This window comes from Dipodomys merriami, unplaced genomic scaffold (assembly GCF_024711535.1).
Source record: "Dipodomys merriami isolate MVZ:Mamm:240054 unplaced genomic scaffold, mDipMer1.0.p SCAF_21, whole genome shotgun sequence".
NCBI lineage: Eukaryota > Metazoa > Chordata > Mammalia > Rodentia > Heteromyidae > Dipodomys > Dipodomys merriami.
This window is the reverse complement of record NW_027203493.1, coordinates 8,043,098-8,067,916: the sequence shown is the minus strand read 5'-3', so window position 1 is coordinate 8,067,916 and position 24,819 is coordinate 8,043,098. Positions and strand designations below refer to the sequence as shown.

Sequence of the window (24,819 nt, the reverse complement as noted above, 5' to 3'; positions counted from 1 at the left end):
GGGGAGGAGGTCCAACTGAGGCTGGCCTTAACTTCCTCTTCCCTCCACAGACCAAGTCTTTGCTGTCCCTCTAAAGCCCCTGACCCAAAGTCACATCCTTTGGAAGGTCCAGTAAGGACATCTGTAGTCCATCTGGGGCATCTATAGTTCTTAAAGTCATCAGTTTTATGGGAGGGTACAAGTTTCCAGTCTGCACCACCACAGGGAGTCTGGGGTGAGTCTAAGACTGTCTTGGCTTTCCCTGGAGCTCCAGGAAAGAAGAACCAGAAACATGGTCCATCCCAGGGGAGCTTAAAGAGTCTCACATTCTCCATGATGCAGAGGCAATCAGGCCTCCATGACTTAGGAAAGGGAGATGGAGAAGAAACTTCCCCGCCATCATGGGGTAAATGGAAATGAAAGTTCCTGTCGATCCTACCTTCATTCTCTGGGAATCATGAGTATGTTGGGCTCCATTACCAAGTTCTTCCAGCACAACCTGCTAAGAGGAGAGCATCTTCAATGCCATGCCTCTGGCTGAGATAGAGGAAACCCTGAAGATCCCCCTGGGGAAGGAGGAAGGACAGCAAATAAGAGTCAAGAGACCTGGTCCAAGACATGATTGCTGTGTGTCCTTGAGGTGGACAGAGACTCTCTTAGAGTCTCAGTGCTTTGCCTGAAGCATAAAGGGATAGCCTCAAGATTTTTCTTGGCTGTGGATCAAATATAAATAGCATCTGAAGTCGGAAAGGAGGCCAGGGTAGGATCAGAGGGTAGACAGTGGAGAATAAGGGCTAGAATGAAAGCTATTCTATACACACACACACACACACACACACACACACACACACACACACACACACACACACACACACACACACACACACGGAGTGCTGCAAAAACTGCTACAAGAATTATCCCCAGGATAATTCCAGAGTCAAGGTTCCTCTGCTTCCCAGACTGGAGGTTTTCTTTTCAATCACCAATGTGTGGGGGCTGCAGAAGATGGCATCAGATGGGACTGATTGGGCAGTGCCCCTCCTCGCAGGCTGAAGTTAAGCCAGGGGCTCAGTCTTATCACTAGAGCTGGACAAGGCAGCAAAGCAGGGAGAGACCCCAGGGAAGGGGACCTAAGAGGCCTGGGAAACAGGCAGCAGCCCTGGGGCTGGGAAGGGGTGGGGGGGCGGGAGAGGAAGGGATGGCAATGGAACTGCCATTCATTCTAACCCCTGTTGTGTGGCTGAAGTCTTGAGCAGCCTGCTGACCCGAATTTTTTCGGGTCATTTCTTGTCCAGGCTGCCGTGGGGCTGGCAGGAGCTCTGGCCCACAGTGGCCCTTTCACATCCGCCGCCTGCCACAGTTCCACGCAGCTCTGGCTCGCAGCTAAACCTCCCACCCCGCTGTGAAGAGCTGCTAAGAAAAGCAGTTAAAAGCCCTTCACAAAGAGAAAAGAGCTTTTAGGCTAAAATGCGGGGGCACAAAACTCTGAGGGCGAAAGAGAGGTGTAAGCTAAGCGGAAGCAGAGCGGAGGCCTGGCTGCTTATGACGCAAATAAGGACTACGGGGGCTTTCAGCAGGACAGTAGAAGCTTCTGAAAAATAGATTCTCTTTGTGCCAGTGGAGACTGGAAACTGCTTCAAGCAGACCAAGGGGTGGCAGAGCTGTGCAAGAGAAACTCAGATATCTGAGCAGGAAGGGGCTGGAGGCAGGTGTGAGGTCGGAGAATAAGAGGGTAAGAAAGCTGAGTGCTGATGGCTCACGCCTGCAATCCTAACTACTCAGGAGGCTGAGATCTGAGGATCACAGTTCAAAGCCAGCCAGGGCAGGAAAGTCCGTAAGACTCTTACCTCCAAGAAACCACTAGAAAATCGGAAGAGGTGCTGTGGCTCAAGTGGTAGAGCGCTTGCCTTGAGCTGAAGAGCTCAGGGACAGCACCCAAGCCCAGAGTTCAAGCCCTACGACTGACAAAAAAAAAAAAAAAAAAAAGACTCATCTCCAGTTAATGAGCAAAAAGCTAGAAGTGGAGCTCAAATACACAGCACTATAATTTTGAGCAAAAAAAAGCTCACGGACATAGCCCAGACCCTTAGTTCAAGCCCAAGGACTGGCACAAAAATTGAAAGGAAGGAAGAAAGGAAGGATGAGTTACATAAAGAAAAAGAAAGAAAGAGAGAGAAAGGAAGGAAGGGAGACAGGAAAAGAAAGAGGAAAAGGTAAGAAAATGGGCAAGAAAAGACTTGAGTGAAATAAGCCCTCATCTCCATCTAGCTTTAAAAATGGGGGAGGGGCACATTGTCCAAAAAGAAGTGTATTTATTACCTGACTTATAAAATGGTAACCCCTCTGTACACCTTAATAATTAACAATAAAACTATATTTTAAAAGGGAGAGAGGGCGCTGGTGGTTCAAGCCTATAATCCTCGCTACTCAGGAGGATCACAGTTTGAAGCCAGCCCACACAGGAAAGTCTGTTGGACTCTTAGCTCCAATTAAGTACCAAAAAAGCCAGAAGTGGCGCTGTGACTCAAGTGGTAGAGTGCTATCCTTGAGCAAAAAAAGCTCAGGAACAGTGCCCAGGCCCTTGAGTTCAAGCCTCAGGATTGGCACAAAAAAAAAAAAAAAAAAGAGGGAAGGAAGACCAGAAGGGAGGCAAAGAAGTAGAGCTGACATCTTGCATTTGTATTTGGAATGCAAGATATCCTGAAACACTGGAAGAATTCTTAACCAATTAGTGTTTGGAGAGAGGAGTGCAGCTGGGAAACAGAGGTATGAGGGATGCTGGATTTGGTCTGCACCGGGCTGTTTGAAGATGAGGAACTTTGACCTCTAGAGCTAAGCCTAATGGTTCCCAAACCAGTTCACCTGGGGATGTCCTATGAAATGAACCCCACCCCTGGAGACCTTACTACAGGGTTGGGTCTGTAGTCTCCACAACAACAACAAAAACTTCCCCAGATGATGTTGATTGTTCAGCAGGCTTGGAAATCATTTGCTTCACCTGTGAAAGTGAAAGGCACAAGCCAGGAGAAAAGGGGGATAAAGTGGAGATGACATTGTGGGTGTGGCTGAGGGGGGACTGATTCTCTGTGTTGAGTTCTGTAGTGGCTCCAGGAAGTGCTGAGGAGGAACACAGCCTCCCCACTGGAATTCTGGCCCTGTAGACACTGGCTGAGATAGGAGACACAATCCATTTCCTTGACAAAAGTATGATCCTGGGGCGAGGCCAGACAGTAAATATTTTAGACTTTGCGAGTCACATGGTCCCTGTCAGCTGTGACAGGGCAGTGCAAAAGCAGTCATAGACAATGTGTAAATGAGTAAGTGTGCCTGGGTTGCAGTAAAACTTTATTTATAGACACTGAACTTTACATTTCATCTCATTTCCACTGTCACAAAATATTATTCTTTTGCTTTCTTCCAACCATTTCAAAATGTAAAGATCATTCTTAGCTCCCAGGCTTTATGTTCAAAAAAAAAAAAAAAAAAAAAGGCAGCAAGCTAGATGTGATCCAGAGGCTCTGGTGTCCTGACCCCTGATCCAGCCAACGGGATAGGGGTTTCACACACACAGGGAAACATGCTGATGGGGACAATGAGCATTACTTGGGCTCAGTGACACCTGGATTGCAAGAGAGACAGCTGTGGCCCTGCACACGGGCTTCCTTCTGGGCCCGATACTCAGTTCAGATTGCAGCCTTGACCCTGCATATGTAGCTTCACTTCTGACTGTTTCTTCACATGGAAAATGGGAACAATAACACCTCAAGGGAGTGGCTAAAGACAGAGTAAAGCAGAAAAGAAGCAAAAAGCCTCTGACTAAAGGGTGTAGGGATGGGTGAAACCCAAGTTAGAGCTTTTACCCCAGAATGGCAGGACCCGTCATGAGCCTCACAGGAGGCTGGCTACTCATTTGTGGGGGGATCTGGGGAAGGAGACTAAGACCAAAATCTGAGCACACAGCCTGTCCCTCTGCCTGTCCCCTCCACAATGAAGAGAGCTGGTGTGGGGAGGGTGCCCCCTGCTGTGGGCACGCAGCAGCTGGATCACAGCTCGTGGAGGGAGGGGCACCTGATCCCACTCTCCCTGCTGCTATTTACCAGAAGCTAAAAATAACCTAAGAATGACAGGGAGATGGGGCCGATTTGTAATTTAAATAGCAACAGGATAAAGCAAGGAGCTGCAAGAGATCACATTCTGTCCTGAATTAAAAATGCAAAAACCGGGGGCAGAGAGCTGAGCTGGAGCCAGGAGAGGGAAGGGGGCCGTTGCCAGAGGAAGCCGGAAGTTGGGGATCTGTCCATTTTTCTTCCTTTGGAAGGGTGTGGAGGCCTGTGCCCTGCCCCAAACTCCATCCTCCTCTCAAGTCGATGGGAAAGATGGAGTGAAAGGTCCAGGTGAGTGGTGCCCAGAGGGTCTAATCTACACCTATTTTTGGTACACTGTATCCCAAGCAGTTCATGTGCCTCCCACTTCCTGCACCCTAGGGACACAAGTTATTTGGGCATTTGGAGGACTGCTGGCAGAGCTAGTTAGATACCTGGAGTTTGAAGAGGTTCTCTGGGAGTACTGCTGAGGCAGGCACCAGGAAGCCTAGAGTTGTGGGGTTTTTTGCTTCATTTGGACCATTTTCATGGCAGGGAATTTCAAAAGAGTTCTCAGGGATCAGGGCCCAAAAACAAGGGCTGGTGCATCCTGGGGAACCTGATAGTGATACCTGAAGAAAGTAGGGAAGGCTTCTGGGCTCCACAGCTGGGCCTGTTTGTTACCTACAGATATCGGGGAGGCAGCCATGGGCAGAGGAGAGAATGAGGGTTAGAAGCATTGGGAGGAAGCAGTTTACAGTTGAGAAGTTAAGCAAATGATTAAGATCATATAGCCAGAAACCTGGATACAGGGTCACAGCTATTTTACTTCTAAGCTTTTTGTTGTTTTTTTTTCTAAACACTGTCCACCTCCAAGAAGGGCCTGACCTTTCATCCTATGGGTTCTTTTCCTTTGGGCTCTATACTATGTATCTGGGAGGGGTTATGGGAGAGGGGATAGGGGAGGAAGGTATAAAAGGAGGCTTTCTAATCAGGACTTGTGACCCTGTGTGGGGGTGGGAAGTTTGGAGGACAGAATACCTGCTGATCCTGCTCTGAATTTGGTGTAATCCAGCTTAAGATTAGAAGGAAATTCCTAGACTATATCCTGAGACAGAGGAGAGCCACGCAGGCTTCTCATTCACATCTGGCCTGAGGATTTAGGAAGAACCAAAACACATTTCAAGCAATCATGGTTTGAAGACCACCTTTGACAGATAAGCAACAGCCTGAGTGCTAGACTCTGTTTTCCTGCCCCAATGGAAGAGAGTCCCAGGTTCCTCCTTCTGGTCAGACTTCCTTCTGGACAAGGCTTTCTTTCATGAGACTGTCACAGAAGGAGTCTCACCAGATTCCCATCTGGCCCTTGCACTAGCCTGCAGCCCAACTCAGGTACATCTGTCTCCTCAGTGAGGGAGTGGCTCAGTGTCTGGGTAGAGCCAGTGATCGACTAGTAATCTATGGCTTTGGGTTGCTCCCAAGGGCTTCAGCAGGGACCTGGACCACAGGCCTAGCTGCTAGGGAAGGACTGAAACTTTACAAATCCAGCACGCCTTACAACAGCCACTCATGCAAACAAGAAGCTCTTCCTCCTCTTGGTGTTTTGGACATTTATTCAAGGCATTGGAAATTCTTCAGGAAGTACAGAGCAGATACCTCTGTACCCATCACTGAAAAGCTTAGAATTCAAGATTCATTTTTATTTTTTGCTGCCAGTCCTGGGTCTTGAACTCAGGGCCTGGCACTGTCCCTGAGCTTCTTTTTTTGCTCGAGGCTAATGCTGTACCACTTGAGCCACAGCACCCCTTCTGGCTTTTTCTGTGTATCTGGTACTGAGGAATCAAACCCAGAGCTTCATGCATGCTAGGTAAGCGCTCTACCTCTAAACCACATTCCCAGACCAGAATTCAAGAATCTTATAAAAGCCAAGCGCTGGTGGCTCACACCTCTAATCCTAGCTACTCAGGAAGCTGAGATCTGAGGGTCACAGTTCAAAGCCAGCCCAGGCAGAAAAATCTGTGAGACTTTTTTTTTGGTCGGTCGTGGGGTTTGAAATCTGGGCCTGGGCGCTGTCCCTCAGCTCTTCAGCTCAAGGCGAGTGCTCTACCACTTGAGCTACAGCGCCACTTCTGGTTTTCTAGTGGTTTTATTGGAGATAGGAGTCTCACGGTCTCTCCTGCCCGGGCTGGCTTTGAACCGCGATCCTCAGATCTCAGCCTCCTGAGTAGCTAGGATTACAGGCGTGAGCCACCAGCGCCCCGCTGCCGTGAGACTCTTCTCTCCAATTAACCACTAGAAAACCGGAAGTGGCGCTGTGGCTCAAGTGGTAGAGCGCTCACCTTGAGCTGAAGAGTGCAGGGATAGCGCCCAAGCCCAGAGTTCAAGCCCCACGACTGACAAAAAAAGAAGGAAAGAAAAAAAAGGCAGGTGCAGTGGCTCATACCTTTCATCCCAGCTATGTGGGAAGCAAAAATAGGAGGATCATAGTCCAGGCTAGCATAGGTATTAATGTAAGACCCTATTCATAAATAAAATAAAAAAACTAAAAGCAAGAAGAGTTGGGAGTGGTTGAATACTTGCTAGGCAAATACTTTAGTGGTCCCTCACCACCACCAAAAAAATCATGTACAATACTAATATGTATAATAATCAATAATACAATGTTACTGGTAACACAAGTGTCAGAGGTAAGACAGTGGGGTACAAATGCTGACTTGATTCACTTTTATAAAATACTATATGCATAATATAAACTTGGGGACCAGGAAGACAAATAAAACTGTTAGTTGTAGAGAAAAATCTTAGAAACAGCTACTTCCTAGCTCTGCTGCTGCTTAAGCTGGGGTTTGAAGACTGGAGATTCTGACTAGTTGGATATCAAGGGCAGATAAGGTTAGACAGCCCAGCAGAGTGAAATGACAGGAGTCAGGGCTGCATATTATGTGTGAAAAGAAAGGGAAGAAAGGTAGGTGCTGGTGGTTCATGCCTGTAATCCTAGCTACTCCGGAGCCTCAGATCATGGTTTGAAGCCAGCCCTGGCAGGAAAGTCTGTAAGACTCTTATGTCTAATTAACCATCAGAAAACCAGAAGTGGCACTCAAAGTGATAGAGCTCTAGCCTTGAGCAGTAAAGCTCAGGGACAGCGCCCAGGCCCTGAGTTCATGCCCTGTGACCAGTGAAAAAGGAAGAAAGAAAAGAAGAGAAGAAAGGGAAGGAATAAACAGTTATTGAGCACCGATTATGAAGCCTGCACTAGCCTGATGTAAGTTGAGAGCATATCTCTTGTAGGGAATGCCTGGACAAAGAGGCAAGAAAACAGGAGGAGCCAGAGCACAAAGAGCGCTGAAGGTTAGGCCAAGGAGACTGGCTTGGCAGGTTTTGAGAACAGAGGATGTCCAGGTTGTGGGTTGAGAGTTTGGTGGCCTGGTACATTTCTTTTCCCCAGCTCCCACTTGCTCATCCAGGCCATGGAAAGTAGAACACTTCATCCTCTAGGGCCTCAAGAAAGCCAAGAATAATTTTGTTACCCAGATTCTCCTTCCTGTGTGTACCTGGGCGGATTCCGAAGGGTCCCCCAGCACTAGCACAGGTTGTTCTAGGAAGGGCCAAGGACACCACCAGCCTTGTTCACCTTCCCAACCTGCAAGGCAGAGCTGCCATTGATAGCTTTGAAGACTACAAATCCAAGAACCCACGAAGGCCCTGGCCCCAAGTCGTAATTGCTCTGAGATTCAAAGCCTGCGGCCTGCCTGGCTTCCCCTCTAGGAGCCCCATTTCCTGCTCTCTGCTGCTCCAGAGACTGCCAAAGCCTCGGATGGAAAACAAGCCCAGCCCCATTTCCTCTGTTTAACTGCTAGAGCTACTTGCAGAATGCCTGGGCGAGGAAGGCTGGGCCCTGCAACAGCCTTTTTCCAGAACAGACTCTGGCTTGGTGGGCACAGATCCAGATCTTACCTTGAAGGAATCACACAGGGTGGTTTAGAAGGAGACCTGTTAGGGAAAAGGGGTGCCGAACCTAGCCTTGTCCCCAACCTTAGAAAGACAATAGGATTTCTTTATCTCTGGGGTGATTCTTTTTTTTTTTCTTTAAAAAAAAATTAATTAGCTTATAGCAATTGTTTTGCTGCTGGGGCTTGGATTCAGAACCTGGACCCCATATATATATATATGTATATATGTATGTATGTATATGTATATATGTATATGTATATATATATATGTATATATATATGTAGTTTCCTGCTCAGGCTGGTTTTGAACCATGATCCTCAGATCTCAATAGTTAGGTTAGATCTGGGTAGTTAGGTTTGCCCAGCTGCTTATACTGATTGTACAAAAAGGATTCCACCTTGATATTTCCATACAAAACCAAAATAGGGGACTAAGCAGTTTGTCCATCCCTATGCCTCAGTTTCCCCATGTAAAAATAGAAAAATAAGAATTGCATCATAGGATCAGGAAAGGATTAATCTCATACCTGTAATCCTAGCTACTCAGGAGGCTGACATTTGAGGGTCAAGGTTCAACAGCCCAGCCGGGCGCTGGTGGCTCATGCCTGTAATCCTAGATAATCAGGAGGCTGAGATCTGAGGATCACGGTTCAAAGCCAGCCCAGGCAGGAAAGTCCATGAGATTCTTATCTCCAATAAACCATTAGAAAACCCTGGAAGTGGCGCTGAGGCTCAAGCGATATAGTGCTTGCCTTGAGCTGAAGAAAGAGCTGAGGGATAGCACCCAAGCCCAGAGTTCAAGCCCCACGACTGACAAAAAAAAAGGTTCAACAGCCCAGGCAGGAAGGTCCATGAAACTCTTATTTCCAATGAACTACTCAAAAAAGCCTGAAGTGGTGCTGTGGCTCAAGTGGTAGAACATGAGCCTTGAGCAAAAAGAAGCTCAAAGGACAGAGTTCATGCCCTGAGTTCAAGCCATAAGACCAGTGCGCGTGCACACGCCGTGCGTGCACACACACACACACACACACACACACACACACATGAAAGGATTTAAAGAGCTAATAATATTTTCAGTAAGTTATGTATATTCGGTAAGTTATCAAGTTATATATTCTATCCCAGAAGTGTCCAAGAAATATTAACTATTATTATGATTGAGTCTTATTTATTTTATAGCAGGCATTAATTAAACAGACTATTGGGAAATAATTATGTCCTAATTACAAGAGACACAAAGGCAATTCCAGCCCCAGATGGAGGTTTTAAAGAGTCAGATGGCATTGTTGCCTTCTCTCTGCAGGTTTGGTAGCGTAAATGTTTATTGGACTCAACTGACATTGTTTCTGTCCTCGAGAAACTCACAGCCTTGCTGGAGTAACAAACACATACACAACTAAAGAACTAATTATAGAGCAGTGTGATTAAAGAAGGCAGAAAGAAAAAGAAAGAAAGAAAGAAAGAAAGAAAGAAAGAAAGAAAGAAAGAAAGAAAGAAAGAAAGAAAAGAAAGAAAGAAAGAAAGAAAGAAAGAAAGGGGAAAGAAAGAAGAGGGAGAGAGAGAGGGAAAGAGAGAGAGAGAAATTATGCTTGAGGAAGGTAAGATTTCCTCCACAGACCCCTAAGATAAAGAGTAAGTATGTGCCTTACCTGTTACTTGCTAAGTCTCCATGTTGAGGCCAGATTCTAGTGCTGGATGTCTTTTGGGGAGCCTTCCAGATATTTCTAGCAATCCCTGAGCTTTCTGTTCTTCAGGCACACTCGCCTCTTTTTTTCTCTTGCTCTTCTTCAAATGCAGTAAATATATTCCTTTCCCTGCTGTTATTGTTCCTTTCCACCTAAAATGCTAGTCTCAATGCATGGTCTGCTACCATGATATATTTGGGTCTGTTCTCAAATGCCCCTCTGAGAGGCCCTGCCCGATCTCAGTTGTTGTTGTTTCCCTTTTCTTTATAGCACATCTCATTGTCTGACACTTGATTATATCACATGCAGATTATTCGTTTCCTGGCTGTCTTCTTCACTGGCGTCTGAAGTTCTATGAGGGTACAGCCCCACTGTGTTCCTCACTGTTACATTCTCATACAATGTGCAATGCATACCCGATACCAATAAACATTTATTGAATAATCTGTAAACCTTCCCACCTCTTGATGTTCCTCATATATATAACTCCACAAGTCTGAGTTAGTATTGTCTTTTACAGATGAGGAAACCAAGGCTCAGTGAAGTTCGCTATCACATGCATTTTTGTTCCTTTGTCTGTTTATAGCCTACAACAACTGAAGTTGACTCAGAGAGGTTTAATGACTGGATTCATGTCACACAGCCCGTAAGAGAGAGAAAACAAGGGCATGAGCCTATGTCTTTGGGCTCCACCCTCTTTGCTCTTTTCCCTACATCACTGATTAGGTCCCACGTGCCTGATCCTGTGTTGAGGGTACAGTATACCCAGGTTCTAAGGAAAGAAAACTGTAATCACTGTGGACTGGGAAGGGCCTGCCAGCCCACCAACAGCTTGTCATAAAGCAAAGGCCTTTGGCAAGACCAAGGGGTGATAATCCGAGAAGTTACTTAAGAGAAGAAAGCCAGATGGGGGCCCGATGTAGATTCTAGCCCAGACAGGCCTGATGGCTGCCTGGCAGCCTCTGACTCCTATGGTTGTCTCCTAGCTGCTGGGCTAGGCTTGTCCCCACCTGCCCCTCGCCCTCCCAGGCAGCTCCTCACCCCAGCAAGCCTCCTGCCTCAGCCGGCGGAAGGCGCCTACCAGCCCTGTGGTCCTCTGCTTGGGCGGCCAGCTGGTCTTCCAGCAGCCCCCCCACCCCGCCCCTGGTCAGGAAGTGCCGAAAGAGGAAGAGAGTCGCCGGGCAGGATGAGCGTAGTGGGGGCTGGCCACAGTGCCGGGGGAGGCTGCGATGTGGCCGCAGCTCTGGGCCCCACCGAGGTGCTGGGGACAGAAGAAGGGGAGCTGCCTGGGACACTGAGGCAGATGTGGCGCTACCGCTCCTGGGACGTGCCACAGATCCCAGCTGAGGCCCCTCAGACACAGTAGGTACACGGGTGACCTGAGTGTGGGCATGGGGACGCTGCCCCCTCCCTGTGGGGGTAGAAGAGTGGCAGATGTGGCATCCCCTGACCCTTATTCTACAGTTTTGTGGAGGCACAGGCCACAGGGGAGGGCGCAGTGAGAACACCTCCATTTCCATTGTTGGGGGATAGAGGGTGGAAGGCTGAGATCCCAGGAGGCTATGAGTCCAGGGAGCTAACATCCGGGGTGTGTGGGGAGAGGAGCCCCCTCCCTCACCCCAGGAGTGTGACGTTCAGTATTGGAGGTCTCTGAACTCCCTGTAGGGTCTCTGTGAAGTCAGTGGGATCTCCAGCTGCCTCTAGGCCCTTCCTCTGGAGCTTGATCTAAGAACCATGATTGGGAAACTTCCCCAAAGAAAACCCATGCACCCCAAGAGGCCAGGTTCAGGCCATTTGTGAATTTCTCTTCCCTCTTCCTGCCTAGGCTGGCTCCCGATGCCGGCTGGAGCACTGGGGTTGCACAGCCGCTCTCCAGGTCCACTGGAAAGGAGCAGGAGAGGATGCTTGGCCTCTGGGTGCTGGCTGTTGCTCAAACTCCCAGGCCTGCTCACAGGTCACAGTCCCCGAGTCTTGGCTATTCGTGTCTGGCTCAGGCTGGAAAAGTGGTGAAAGTGAAGGCAACAGGATGTGGCTCTACAGAATAGCATGAGAAATGAAACAGAAGGCTTTAGGGTAGCATGGTTTGGGGAGGAGAAAGACTCCAGTTTCCAGCTTTGATTTGAGTCCCCACAAATGACCATTCCGGTTTCAGAAGCTCTCATTTCTGGAGGACAGCCTCTACTACCTTGAGAGGTGTGTGTGTGTGTGTGTGGTGGAGGGTTGTGGTCCTGTAACTATTGTCCTGGGGTTGTTCGTGTATAGGAGATAAATGTGTATATTTTATAAGGATATATAGGTACATAAGGATGTGAGTTGTGTTGTCATTTTGAGTATATATTTGAGTGTGTAAGAGGTGTACAAATGATTCCAGTAGTAGAAGAGATCGAGAGGTACCATTTGGACTTTGTGCTGGGAAAATTCTGTATGTGAGTGAGGAGGGGGTGACGGGGTGAAAGCCCTGTGAATAGCTGTGGAAGGATGCCTTTGTTTGAGAAATAGTTAAGTTCTTTATTGGTGTGAGTGAGGGTCATTAAATGATTTTCCTCACTGGGCGTGAGAGTCTGGGTTGGGGAGTGTGAACTTGAGTAATGAGTGAGCTTAATTGTGTGTGACAGGCTTGGTGATTCTGCATGCATGGGGAGCATTGTGTGACTTTTGGCCCGTGGGCCTGAAGGAGAGCCAACTAGTAAGGGTGGAGACTATATGAGTGGTTGAGAGGGACACTGGGTGAGCGAGAAAGGCATATATTCCTCGTGGGTGTGGGAAGGGAGGTGGTGACAGCTGTCCTCGCAGGCGGGCACTTGTGATCCTGTAGGTTGTTTGATGAAGAGAGCTAAGGAGAAGAGACCATTGCGCATCCCCGTGCGGCGTGCGCGTGTCTGGCCAGGAAATTCTGTCCGGATTCAGGCTGACCGGGCTCCGAGCGGGGAGGGGCGGGGCCCGAAGAGGCCCCGCCCCCGAATAACCACGCCCTCATGTCAAGTCGGGCGGGCTGCGTCGCGGGCTGCGGTCGGCAGAGGGCGCCGCGGGCCGGTTGCCGCTGCGCGGTCGAGGGGGCGTGCTCGTCGGCGGGCAGGCAGCGGCCCGGCCAGCTATGCGGGGTCCTGCGGCCGCGGCTGGCGGTACTTCCTGGAGCGGCGGCAGCGGCGGCCGCTTCCCGGGCACCTGGGCGTGGGGCGCGGAGGCGCGCGGCGCGGGGCGGGCGGGGCGAGCGCGCGCCATGGCCACCGCGGGCGGCGCCGAGCCGGCGTGCTGAGCCCCGGCCGCCGGCCCGGCATGGACGTCTCCTGCGGGCCCGCCGCCGGCCGGGGCTAGGGCCGGATGGAGCCGCGGGACGGTAGCCCCGAGGCCCGGAGCAGCGACTCCGAGTCGGCCTCCGCCTCGTCCAGCGGCTCCGAGCGCGACGCGGGTCCCGAGCCGGACAAGGCGCCTCGGCGGCTCAGCAAGCGGCGCTTCCCGGGGCTGCGGCTCTTCGGGCACAGGTGAGCGGGGCCGTGGCGGGACCCGGCGCCCGGTACCCGGGGACGCACCCCGTGTGTGCGGGGCGGGACGGGCGGCCGTGGCGTGGGCACTGGGTCGGGGGGCTGGCCCAGGAACGTGGAGGTGGTGTAATGCGCTTCACCTTTAGCACCGTGGCAGGGTCAGCGCCTAGTGCTCCAGCAGGGAGACGCGGTCACCCCAACTCCTAAGCGCCAGCCGGCGGGAACCCCTGTGACTTCTGGACTCGGATAGGACCGGGCTTCTCGGAGCCCTCTGGCCCCAGTGAGGCGAGGGTCATGGTGCCCTTTGGGCTTCCGTGGTACCTGTTTGCTGATGACCGCCACTGCTTGGCGTCTACCCCGTGTGGCCACTATGTAGTGACATGACACATGGCTGGCCCCAGAGCGCTGGCCGCTGATCTAATTACTTGCTCAACGTTTTAAGCTGCTTCTTGGGGGAGGCTGACCACCTACTCTACCTCTTAATTAACAGGGAGTCCCCAGTGCCATCCCCTGCTGGGTAATCCTCATCTCTCCCTTACCTCCTGTCCCTTTCTGGAAAAGGGGTAAAGTGGGCTGTAGCCACCCCCTCTCCCCCCCCCCCCCAGCACTCCAAATGTCACCACATTGTGCTTGTGACAGACAGTTGACTTGCAGCCAGTCAGCTAAGACCCCAGAGCTACCTCAGACTGGACTCTGATCATTTGGACTCTGCCCACGGCCTTCCTGTCACTTTCGCCATATGCCTGGCCTTCATCATATTGGCCCCTCCTGTGCTTTGCCCTGTCTGTCCCTTCCCAGAGTAGACCTCACCTCTCAATAACTGGGTGGTTTTCTCCTGTTCTGTGGGTCAGTGGCCCTGTGGCTATCTTTCCCTAACCTGGGCACTGCTCTTTGCACCTGCAGTGTGTCACTGAGCACACCACATACAGAGATCTGGATCTTTACATACACTGGCAGATGGAACTCCGTGGGCTCACAGGCTTCAATGTCATGTAAAACAGGGCAGGCAGTACAGCTTCTGGTGTTCATGTTTGTCACCCACAGCCCTGCAAGATGGAGCACTTACACCCATCTCTGCAGGATGTAGCCTCCAGTGTTCACAGGCTCGGGAGGGGCTCCACTAGAGACTTCCTGTCACTACCTGTGGGGCACCATAGGTAGTGTTGGGTACTCCTGACTTATATCGCTGCATCCCTTTCTAAAGGGCACAGACATGTATGTAAGGATGAGCCTCAAGCATATTGAGGACACAAGAAAATTAACAGGTACCTTTAAATAATTCTTTTTTTTTTTTGTTTTGTTTTGCACAAAGCTAGTGCTCTTGAAGTGGAGCCACACTTTTACTTCCAGCTTTTTACTGGTTAATTGGGGATAAGTCTCATGGATTCATCTGCCCAAGCTAGCTTTGAACCTCTATATCTTCAGATCTCAGCCTCCTGAGTAGCTAAGATTGCAGGCATGAGCCATTAATGCCCCATCTTACATAATTCTCTTTTAAAAAAATTAAAAAAAGACAGGAAAGAAGGAAGGAAGGACAGACAGGTTGGTTATTTCTCTATTTCTCTACATGAAAAAGAAAATCATAGGGTCAGAGAGAAAAACCTTTTGCCTAGAGTCACATAGCAAGCCAGAAACAGAGAGAGCGTTTGAACTCCTGTTGGTGTGATTCCTAAATCCATCCCTTTTTCTTTACCAGGATCACAGAGACCTGGGGAGCTTTAAGTTCAGATTCCTAGATCTTACCCCTGGCATATCTGGCTTATCAGATCTGGAAATGGGACCAGAGCTTAAAAAAATTGTTTTCTTTCTTTTTTAGAACATCCCCACGTAATTCTGATGTGTGTAAAGTTTGAGGAGCACGGTATTACATCAACCCTTGGGGTGGGGCATGATCTGATAGGATGCCTAATGAGAGGAAAATCAAAAGAACCCCTCTGGAGGCCTGGAAGCAGCGTCCTCTGCTTCATAGCAATGCACTGAGGGCAGTGGGGCCTTCAGAAATGAATGTATTCAGAGAACACAGCAGAGAGAACTACTTTCCCTGGCAGAACTGGGAGCTCAGAATTAGTGCTCACTGGGACTGGCCTCCCTCCTTTTACTTGATTTGATGGCCAGGTGACAGGGGACACATCTTTGCTTGGGGCTCTGCCCTCTTTAATGCTGTTTGTGTGGTCCTGTCACTGTTTGTTACTGGCCGCCAGTTGAAGCCCTAACTACCCCAGTTGAAGCCATCTCTCCATCTTTCCCCAGGTTCCATGCTTATTTTTAACCTAACACTTCCCTCTCCTTGGACACCCACACTGTGCAACTCCCATCCTGCTCCTCCTCGCCTTACTCACATTCACACCTCAGACCTTGGATGAGGGGCCTGAGAAGTGAATGGGCAGTGGCTAGAAGGAAGGTCACGGATAACCTAGGTTGTGGTAGTGGTGGCTGCTGAAACTGTGTTAAAAACTCTACATTCAAATTTCAGCTCTCAGTGTGTGTGTGTGTGTGTGTGTGTGTGTGTGTGTGTGTGTGTGTGTGTGTGTGTGTGTGTGTGTGTGTGTGTGTGTGTGTGTGTGTGTGTGTACATTTAAATTTCAGCTCTGTGTGTGTGTTTGTGTTTGTATTGGGGAGGGGGAATCTGTAATGACTGCTGTGTAGTATGGTACCACATACTTACCATTGCTTGGTCCAGTCAGAAAGCACAGTCTCTGTGGCATCTTCCTTAAAGAGACATTTCCTTGAAGCCCATCTCTCCTAAAAGTGATAGGACCCTGGAAAACTGGGGAGCACATTTCTCCCTTTTTTTAGTTCAATGAGACACAAAGCTGAGCTGTGATCTTCTCAGCCCACCCCCATCTTCATCCTTCCTCATTTCTCCATGCAGAGAAACCTGAGCCCCCTAAGGAGGAGAAAGAAGGGAGGTGTCAGTCCTGTAAACCTAGGACTTGCAGTTTTTCTCTGGCTTAAGGGCCAGCCTGTCTCCGGTGGGAAGGAGGTTGACTGTCTGCTCCTTCTGCTCTGGGACCCACTGGGAGGGGTTTGGACTCACTTGTCCTCTGGCCCAGTCCCAGCAGCCTGATTCTGGGCAGGTCACACAGCTTATGGATTCGCTGGGTTTGCACCCCAGGGGCATCAGAAATTACCTGGCACCTTGCACATTTAGACAGAAGGAGCTTTGGCCAGCAGAGCCCCTGGGAGGGTGAGCATCTGCTCTGTGGTCCCCTGCCCTCCATTAGTCTTAAACTCATAAGCTCCCAGAGGGCAGGAGATGCACCTGTGGAACAAGTTTGACACAATAGGTCTTATTTAGAGCTGATGCCACACAGGCCAGATGAACCAGGTCTTGAAGTCAAGGCTAGCCGCAGGTGCCCGCCAGGCACCCTGAGCGGAAGCAGCCTGTTTGGGTTGGTTTTGCAACGAGTAGGGAGGGATTGTTGAGGGATGTCTCTCATTCAGAGAGCCCAGAAGCCCTGTTTGTGGCGCCAGGATGTCTGGAAGTAAAAGAAGCCTCTTTGAGTGGTTTGTCTCACTTAGGCTAATACTGGGAACAGCTCAGGTGGCCCTGGGAGGTAGGCCCAAGTGCAGGTCCTTGGGTTCCAGCCAGTTTGGGGAGGAAGGGACCTCAGTGACTGAGCTGTGTCTCTTACTTATTTGCTCTCCTCACAAGGCTATGTGCCAGAGGTTGGGAAATTAGGATAGGGTTCTCCTGGTGTCTGCCTCATGGACCAAAGTACCTGGCTCAAAGGTGGATAGGGGATGGGCAGTTTCTGTCATTTTTGTCTCTGAGCCATATTCCCAAAAAGTCAAGTCCCAGAGGGTTATAGAGCCACCCAGGATTTGCATTTGGCACTAGACTGCACAAGAGTGGATGTCCACTCAAACAAGGACAGAAGAAGGACCACTTTAGATAGCGGAGGCTATCATCTTCTTGGAGCAGAGGAGGAGGTTAGCTAATCTTGAGGTTTGAGTTGATCTAGCCCCTAAAAGAAACAGGGTCTCTTCAGAAGCTATAAAGGCAAGAGAGTTGCAAGCTCCTGAAGCTGACCCTGAGTCCTGCCCCGCAGTATCACCAGAGTGACACAAGAGGGCCACAGCTGCCACGGACAGCAAGTGAGATTCTCCTGCCAGCTAGTTCACTTGCACCTGTTGTGGGTGGCCCAAGTCTCCTCCTGCTGGTTACCGGATACTCTAGCTGCCAGAGTAGAGCCAATTAGAATGCAGCAGAAGGGCGGGTTTCCTATCACCTGGCCCCACCCCACTCTGTCCCTTAAGACAGAGGCCCTGCTAGATGGCCTTGACTCAGCCAAGGTGTCACAACTAGCCAGGCTAATATGAGATTCCACCACTGGTACCCCTAAGCCTTCTATGACACCTTCCAACCTTTCTTCTGCTTGTCCTGGAAACGGCTGCGGCCGCCTAAACAACCCTCAGCTCAAGGAGGGGCCAGTGTGTGCCATACCTACCTCCAGGCTCATGGCCCCCCTCCTTCCTGGAGCCTCCCGGGATGCTGTCAGACACTCACCATTTCTTACTCTCAGCTCTACACTTCATGCAGGACCCACAGATATAATTAGACTATCAGCCCCAAATCAGGGCTGCAGTATCCTCCCTACCCTGTGGCTCTCAGCACAGGACCTGGTTGACACTCATGTCCAGACAGGAAAAGCATAGGCCAGAGCAGAGATCAGATGCTTTGAGGATCACCATGTTGCCCCTTTCCTCCTTGTCGCAGCCAGGCTGAGGCTAGAGGCAGGATGGTTAGGTGGAAAGTATAAGTGTGAGTGAGACCACACAGGGAAGATAGACTTTTCCCCTCTATTCACCTGGGCTCAGGTGAGTGATGTCCACTCATTTCTTTCTGGCCACTAACAGGTGCCAGAAGCTTTGTAAGCCCATAACTTGTATGCAGTTATTGCACCATCATCATAGCTAGTTTGATTCCCATTTTTACAAGTGGAGGCCGAGGCTCAGAGGTCTATAGTCTGGCCCATGATCCTAAAGTTCACACGGGAGCTTGATCCAAGGCTCCTTCCATATTGCCTAGCTGCCCAGCTGATGTCCACTCATTACTGGTATTTGTATCCCCAAAGGGCCTGGGGAGGTAGTCATGTGGAAGTGTCAGGGACCCATGAGGTGATCTTCACCTGGACACTGAGGGGAGTTTGCACCAGAAACCCTCACTTCAGGAGGAGTGGGCTAGGCTGTGAAGAAACTAGGTAGGAGCCTGGGGCCCCATGGCCAGATGGGGAGTGAAGAAACACATCTGTATGTGACCTTTTAGCTGGCTTAATTGGTACAGGTGACAGAAAGCCTGAAGAATGAGTTCAAAGGAGCCCCTGATAACACCCTCACACTCAGAGCTCTGTTCCTCCTGGCTCCTGGCAGCATGCCTGTTCAGAGCTCCCACGGAGAGGCCTCTCCCCTGCCAGGGCTGAGCCCCATCACAGCACATGCGAAAATAGCTGTCTGGGAGCCTGGGCCGCCCACGCCCCAGCATCTTGCGGGTTAACAGCTTGCCTGTCTCTCCCCCCCTCCCCTCCTTCTTCCCCAGCTTGCTGACATTTCACAGAGAGAGGCGGGGGCGGTTGTGAAAGGGGCAAGCTGGTTCCTGCTCCCCAGCCTACATGGACACCCCACTGACACAACCTGCCGCTGCCCACCCACTTCTGGAAGGCATCCCTCAGAGAGACCTGCCTCCCTGCCTGCCCCAAAACAGAGCCAGGGCCTGCCTATTACGAAGCAGCATGAGTGACACACCCACCAAAACCAGCCAGGGGAGACCCAGGGCCACCTGTATCACTGGTCTCCCTCTGGGGTCTTTAGAGAAATCTGAAAGTCTCTTTTAAAGCATTTTTGTAATTAGGATAGTGTAGAGATGTCTTTTTAAAAAAGCAAGATTTCTGTAAATGCCTTTTCAAAACAAGTATTAGGTATTTTCAAACAAATGGCAGTTATAAATGTAAACTTTTACATTTGCTCGGAAGGTTCTGTAAATATACCATCATTCTTGCACATTTGATCTAGTTTGTAAATTTCTCTTTTATGTTGAGTCATTATTACCATGTGTATTCAAATTAAGGGTTTTTTTTCTTTCCTCAAAGGGGGGGAAAAAACAAGAGTATATGTATAATGCCTACCACTTAGCTTGGTCATATCTAGCCATTAGTCTTAGAAATGGAGTGCCCGGCCCTCCCCTGAGGAAACCACAATCCTGATTTTAGTGTATGCTGTGCTCATATCTGTTTATAAAATTTTCCCATAGGTGCATCTCTAGCAGAGTAGAACGCTGTTTGGATGGTTTTTACTTTTAAGTGGAGTACCAGCTCATCAATGTGAAATGTAGGTTTTCCCCTCCACTTTGTTTTAGAGATTCCACCATCTTAAGACAGGAGCTCTAGTGACCTCACCTTAGCTGCCACCTGTGATCCCTTCTGAAACAACTTATTTGCCCGGGCTCCTATTGATGCCCATTTAGGTAGTTTGCAGTTTCTTGCTATTGAAAGCAATCCATCCAAAACTGTTCTGGTACCTTGAGGATTCTCCTTGCTGCTGTCCTGGTCACCAGCATGTGTGTATCTTAGGCTAAGATGGACATTACCAAATGTATTCCCAGGCCCTAATTTTAGGCCTGTGGATATATTGTTTTCTTTAAATTTAGTGAACTAAGGAAATGGTTTCCACTTTCTCCTTCAAGTATGCATCAGTTCCATGAGCAAGATGGGGTAGGTTAGCCCCATTTATCTGATAAGGAGATTGAAAGGGGTGAGCTTGAGGTCACAGAGTGGGTTAGCAGCAGAACTCCTCTGGACCTTTCAGTCTAAATCCATGCTAGAAACCTTTGTTCTCTGTGACTTTGGATTTCATACATAATTCTTGTTTGAGAGGTAGGAACTTTGAATAGAATGCATGGATACCTGGAGAGAGGGATGGGACCTAGTTGCTGATAGGACTCTAAAGAAGTCTTTTAGGTGGCGGAGGGGGCCCCTTTCTGGGTCAGGAACTATCACCCATGCTGCATTCTCCATGGGTTCCTTATGAAACCCTGTACAGGACCACCAGGTGACACAGGATTACAGAGTGGGTGTGATGGGCAAAATGTGGGGGATGTCATATGTTTGGAGGCCTTTCCAGAGGGATCAGAAGGTTGGGAGAGTTACTGTTTGAAGGAGGAGGGCTGCCCGCCTGTCTTATCAGATGGAGAATAGGAGCTCACTGTAGTCACAGGAGAAGGCAATGAGAGGGGCCCTATTGGGAGACTCAGGGGAAATATATCAGTCTTCCCTCAAGGATCAGTTTCAATGCTGCCTCCAAGATCCAAATGCACAGAGTGACTTTCTTACCCAGTGCTAGCAGGAAGACCTTAGGAGCTAGCGGGCTAGCCTGAGTCATCTGCTGTCAGCCTGATCCACGAGGCCAAACATGAACCACTCACATTTCCCTGTGTTCATTCTTCAGACCATACCCAGCATACCTCCACCCTTGGGATGCAATTATCAGCTGTTGGAGGTACCAGGCGGCGCACAATCTGATGGGGGATGCAGACTTGTAAACCAGTGCTGCTGGCCCAGAGCAACAGTGAGAGGGCCTGAACATGGGAGCAGCTAATATTCTCCTTCCCCAGGGGTTAGAGCCAGTGTCTGAGCCAACTCAAGATGAGAGGGAAGAGGGATAAGTATTCAGACTCCACTGGCTAAGCACAGAGGCACAGTTTTCATAATAGAAGCATCTAGAAGTAGAGAACAAGAACTTGAGAGTATGGCCTCACTTTCCTTACAATTTGAAGAAACTGGTAATAGAGATAATACCAATCTAATTTTATGAGGTTAATGTTTGTAAGATATGTTAATGACCAAGTGATGCATATATTTGGTAAAATATAAAAAAAATAGGAAAGGCTAGACGTGGTGTCTCATTCCTGTATTCCCAGCTCCTCAGGAAGTAGAGATCAAGAGTAGCACAGTTTGAAAGGCCAGCCTGGGCAAAGAGTTAGCAACCAACAAGCCAGGCCCATGATGGTGCGTGGGGGGGAGGCTTCAGAAGAATTGTGATCTGAGACCATCCCTATCTGAAAAATTAATGTTAAAGCAAAAAAGGGTCATGGATGTGGTTCAAGTGGTAGAGTCCCTAGCTAGCAGACACAAAGCACCGAGTTAAAACCCCAGTATTGTTTAAAGGAAAAAATAGCAAAGAGGTGGGAGAGAAGGAGGGTGTTGGCTGCCAGGTGTGGAGTATCATCAGCTGGCCTTGGGGAGCAGGAACACCTCAAGTGAGTAATGCTCTTGAATGAGTTCTGGGGCATAGGGGATGGTTGGGGGGAGGGCTCTTGAAGAATGACTTGATCGTTGTACATTTCTCTGGGTCCAAGTAGGACCAGACTCTGAAACAGGGCTCAGAACATGAAAAAAAGACTGAGGCCATGTCATCAAGGAGCTCCATTAGAGTTCTGGCCTCGCCTCTAAGTATGCACCTTGTGATTTGTGTTACCCAGTCCCACTGTCCAGGTTTCAGAAGGCTGGCTACTGAGAATGTGGAGGGCACAGTGGCTTCCAGCCAAGAAAGGGGCCTCCTGCTATCATTCCTGGGCTCTCCTGGACAGGAGAGGAAGAAGATAGCCACCAAAACAAAGGCTGTTACCATCTCTTTGTGCCCAACAAAGAGAAGTGGCCTGGCTTGCGGCCAGACCTTGGTTTGGTAGCCAGCAGAGGAAGCCCTTCTCTTCCCTGGAGGTCCTGACCACTCCCCAGCGGAATTCCTGTTCCTTCCTCCTGGGCTATCTGTGGTGGTAAACACCACTTACTGCCAGGCCCTGTGCTGGCAAGTCCAGCCCATGTCCCGGCACCAGGTGTGGTGGTCTGCTTGTGGACCTGAGGGAAGCAGGCCTTTCAGGAGCCAAATGTGTGTCAGCCCGAGGGGGGCTAGCTGGCCGGGGCAGCTGGGGTGGGTGGGCTGTGCATAACAGATGGAGAGGGATGCCAGGCAGGAGGCATGGCAGGTGCGGGGTACAGCAGGAGATGGCCACAGTCACTGGGGGACAGAGGATAGGCTCATGTCGTTCCTAGGAAGCTGAGTTAGTGCCACATCGCAGAAGCCACAGTTGCCAAGCAAGATTTAAAATTCACTCAGGAGATGGAGGTGTGGCTGGAGTGGTAGAGCAAACGTGAAGCCCTGAGTTCAAGCCCTGGAATCAGAAAGAAAGAAAAAAAACGTACTCTGAATCAGTGTGTCTTAAAGTGTGGGCTAGAGGGTGTCCTTGTCTACCGAGGGGGAATAGTGAGTGCAGAACTATCGTCTTAGTCATCTTTTCCCCTCACTGTTCTGGCATCTACTGATGGGGCTTCAGCAGTGGTAGCACTGCTGGCACATTCACCCCCATCAAAGTGGTACCCAGCAGCAGTCCTTCCATACTTAAACTTCCTTAAAGATAAATGGTAGCCGGGTGCTGGTGGCTCACGCCTGTAATCCTAGCTACTCAGGAGGCTGAGATCTAAGGATCACGGTTCAAAGCCAGCCCGGGCAGGAAAGTCCATGAGACTCTTATCTCCAATAAACCACTAGAAAACCGGAAGTGGCGCTGTGGCTCAAGCGGTAGAGTGCTCACCTTGAGTTGAAAAGCGCGGGGACAGCACTCCAAGCCGAGTTCAAGCCCCATGACCAACCAAAAAAAAAAAAAAAAAAAAAAAGATAAATGGTAAATGTTATTAATTTTGGCCAGGCTAATCCCAGCACTCCAGAGGCTGAGGCAGAAGACTGAGTTTGAGACCCTGTCTCAAAAAGAAATTTTAGAAAAGTATGTATTACAAAGTCGACACCCTTGGCTATGTATCTTCAATATTCTGGTGTGAAGAAATGGAATTCATATAAGACATTTTTACTACTTGCTGAACTGATGAGGAAAAGCTCTTCTTCAGTAGAGTAGAGAGCTGGCCCGTACCACTTGGTTGTTGTTTTTTTTTTTTTTTTTTTTTTTTTTGCCAGTCTTGGGGCTTGAAATCTGGGCCTACCCACTGTCCTTGAGGTTCATTTGCTCAAGGCTAGTGCTCTGTCACTTGAGCCACAGTGCAACGTCTGGCTTTTTCTGAGTACTTTGTTGGAGGTAAGAGTCTCACAGACTCTCCTGCCTGGGCTGGCTTCGAACCATTATCCTCAGATCCTAGCCTCCTAAGTAGCTAGGATTATAGGCATAAGCCATTGGCACCCAGCAAGAGCATCATTTTTACTTGAACACCTAACAAACTAGCCAGGCTTGGGTGTCTGGCAGACATTTTTCCAGGAATGAGTGAAATAAACCTTGTTACTTCAAACACAGTATCAGCCTTTGTTGCCAGTAAGAAAATTTGAGGAAAAAAGAATTTCAGAAACCTTGTAGCCATCTTCTAGGGCCTGACAGCTTCCTAGTACTTAAAACTTTCTGGTGAGATTAGTAATGAGAACAAATGTGATCTTTGCTATTGTGTAATAAATGTGTCAACATGTACAGGATCTGCATAGCCCAACACACCAGTCATGGAGGATGCTTGATGATGTTACAAAATGTCCCAACTACTCTGGAAGCCTCTTGAGATAGAATTGCTTGAACTCAAGGGTTCAAGGCTAGCCTGGGCAACATCTCAAAAGCAAGATAAAACAGCACAAGATTCATTACACTGTTTCTGATTCAACCTTGCACTGTGCTTTCAGGAAGCTACCACGCGCCATATTTTGAGGTAGTAGCAAAGAAGATCTCCCTAGTTACCTGTAAGGCTGGATAGCTGATTCATTTCACACTACATGACAGTACAAAGGCAGTTTTCTACATGAGTTTCAACCAGAATACTCACAGAAGTACCCTGTGGAAGCGGTGCAGGACTGGGTGCCAAGTGAGGGTCCAGCCACCATTAACAAGCCAGACTAAATTAAAGATGCTTCTGAAAACGTGCCTTTCTTTGCACTAATTATGTTTTTTTTTGGGGGGGGGGTACCAATTCTGGAGCTTAAACTCTGTGCCCAAGTACTGTCACTGAGCCTTTTTACTCAAAGCTAGCGCTCTTAACACTTGAGCCACGGTTCCACATTGGCTGTTTATATTTTGTAGTTAATTGAAGATAAGCATGTCACATACTTTTGCTGCCCAGGCTTAGCTTTGAGTTGCATTCCTCTGATCTCAGCCTCTTGAGTAGCTCAGATTACAGGTGTGAGCCACCAGCACTTGGCTCTGACTACCTATTATTTATTGTTTGTTTGTTTATTTTGGTCAGTCATGGAGCTTGAATTCTGGGCCTGGGCACTGTCGCTCAGCTCTTCAGCACAAGGCTAGTGATCTACCACTTAAGCCACAGCACCACTTCCAGTTTTCTAGTGGTTTTCTGGTGGAATGAGTCTCACGGACTTTCCTGCCTGGTCTGGCTTTGAACTGTGATCCTCAGATCTCAGCTTCCTGAGTAGCTAGGATTATAGGCCTGAGCCACTGGCACCTGGCCTACCAAATTTTTTTAAGGTTAGGAAATGTGGCCTCCTTTTAGAAATGTGTTGTTTATGTTAACGTGGAATAGATTTCCTGTTTTAAAATATTTTTTAAACCTCTCCATTTTAGATAAGGTAAATATTAATTACTAGCATCTCCCATCCAGAAAAAAATCCTTCCAAAAATTTTTAGTAATTTTTTTGTTTTGTTTTG

The 24,819-nt window shown here is 49.1% G+C and overlaps 1 protein-coding gene across 5 annotated transcripts in view; it reads left to right on the top strand.

Moving 5' to 3' along the window:
* Positions 1-24,819, top strand: part of Dgkz (diacylglycerol kinase zeta) — a 44,747-nt gene that overhangs the window by 806 nt on the left and 19,122 nt on the right. For 2 of the 5 annotated variants that reach the window (XM_070032477.1, XM_070032475.1), the window contains exon 1: positions 12,906-13,178. The exons of 2 other annotated variants lie outside the window; for them this stretch is intronic. In XM_070032477.1, coding sequence (XP_069888578.1) covers positions 13,018-13,178 — 161 coding nt within the window. In that variant the 5' untranslated portion in view covers positions 12,906-13,017. Of the gene's footprint in view, positions 1-10,882; positions 11,059-12,905; positions 13,179-24,819 lie in introns of those variants that run through there. One more of the 5 variants, XM_070032473.1, reaches the window with a different exon arrangement.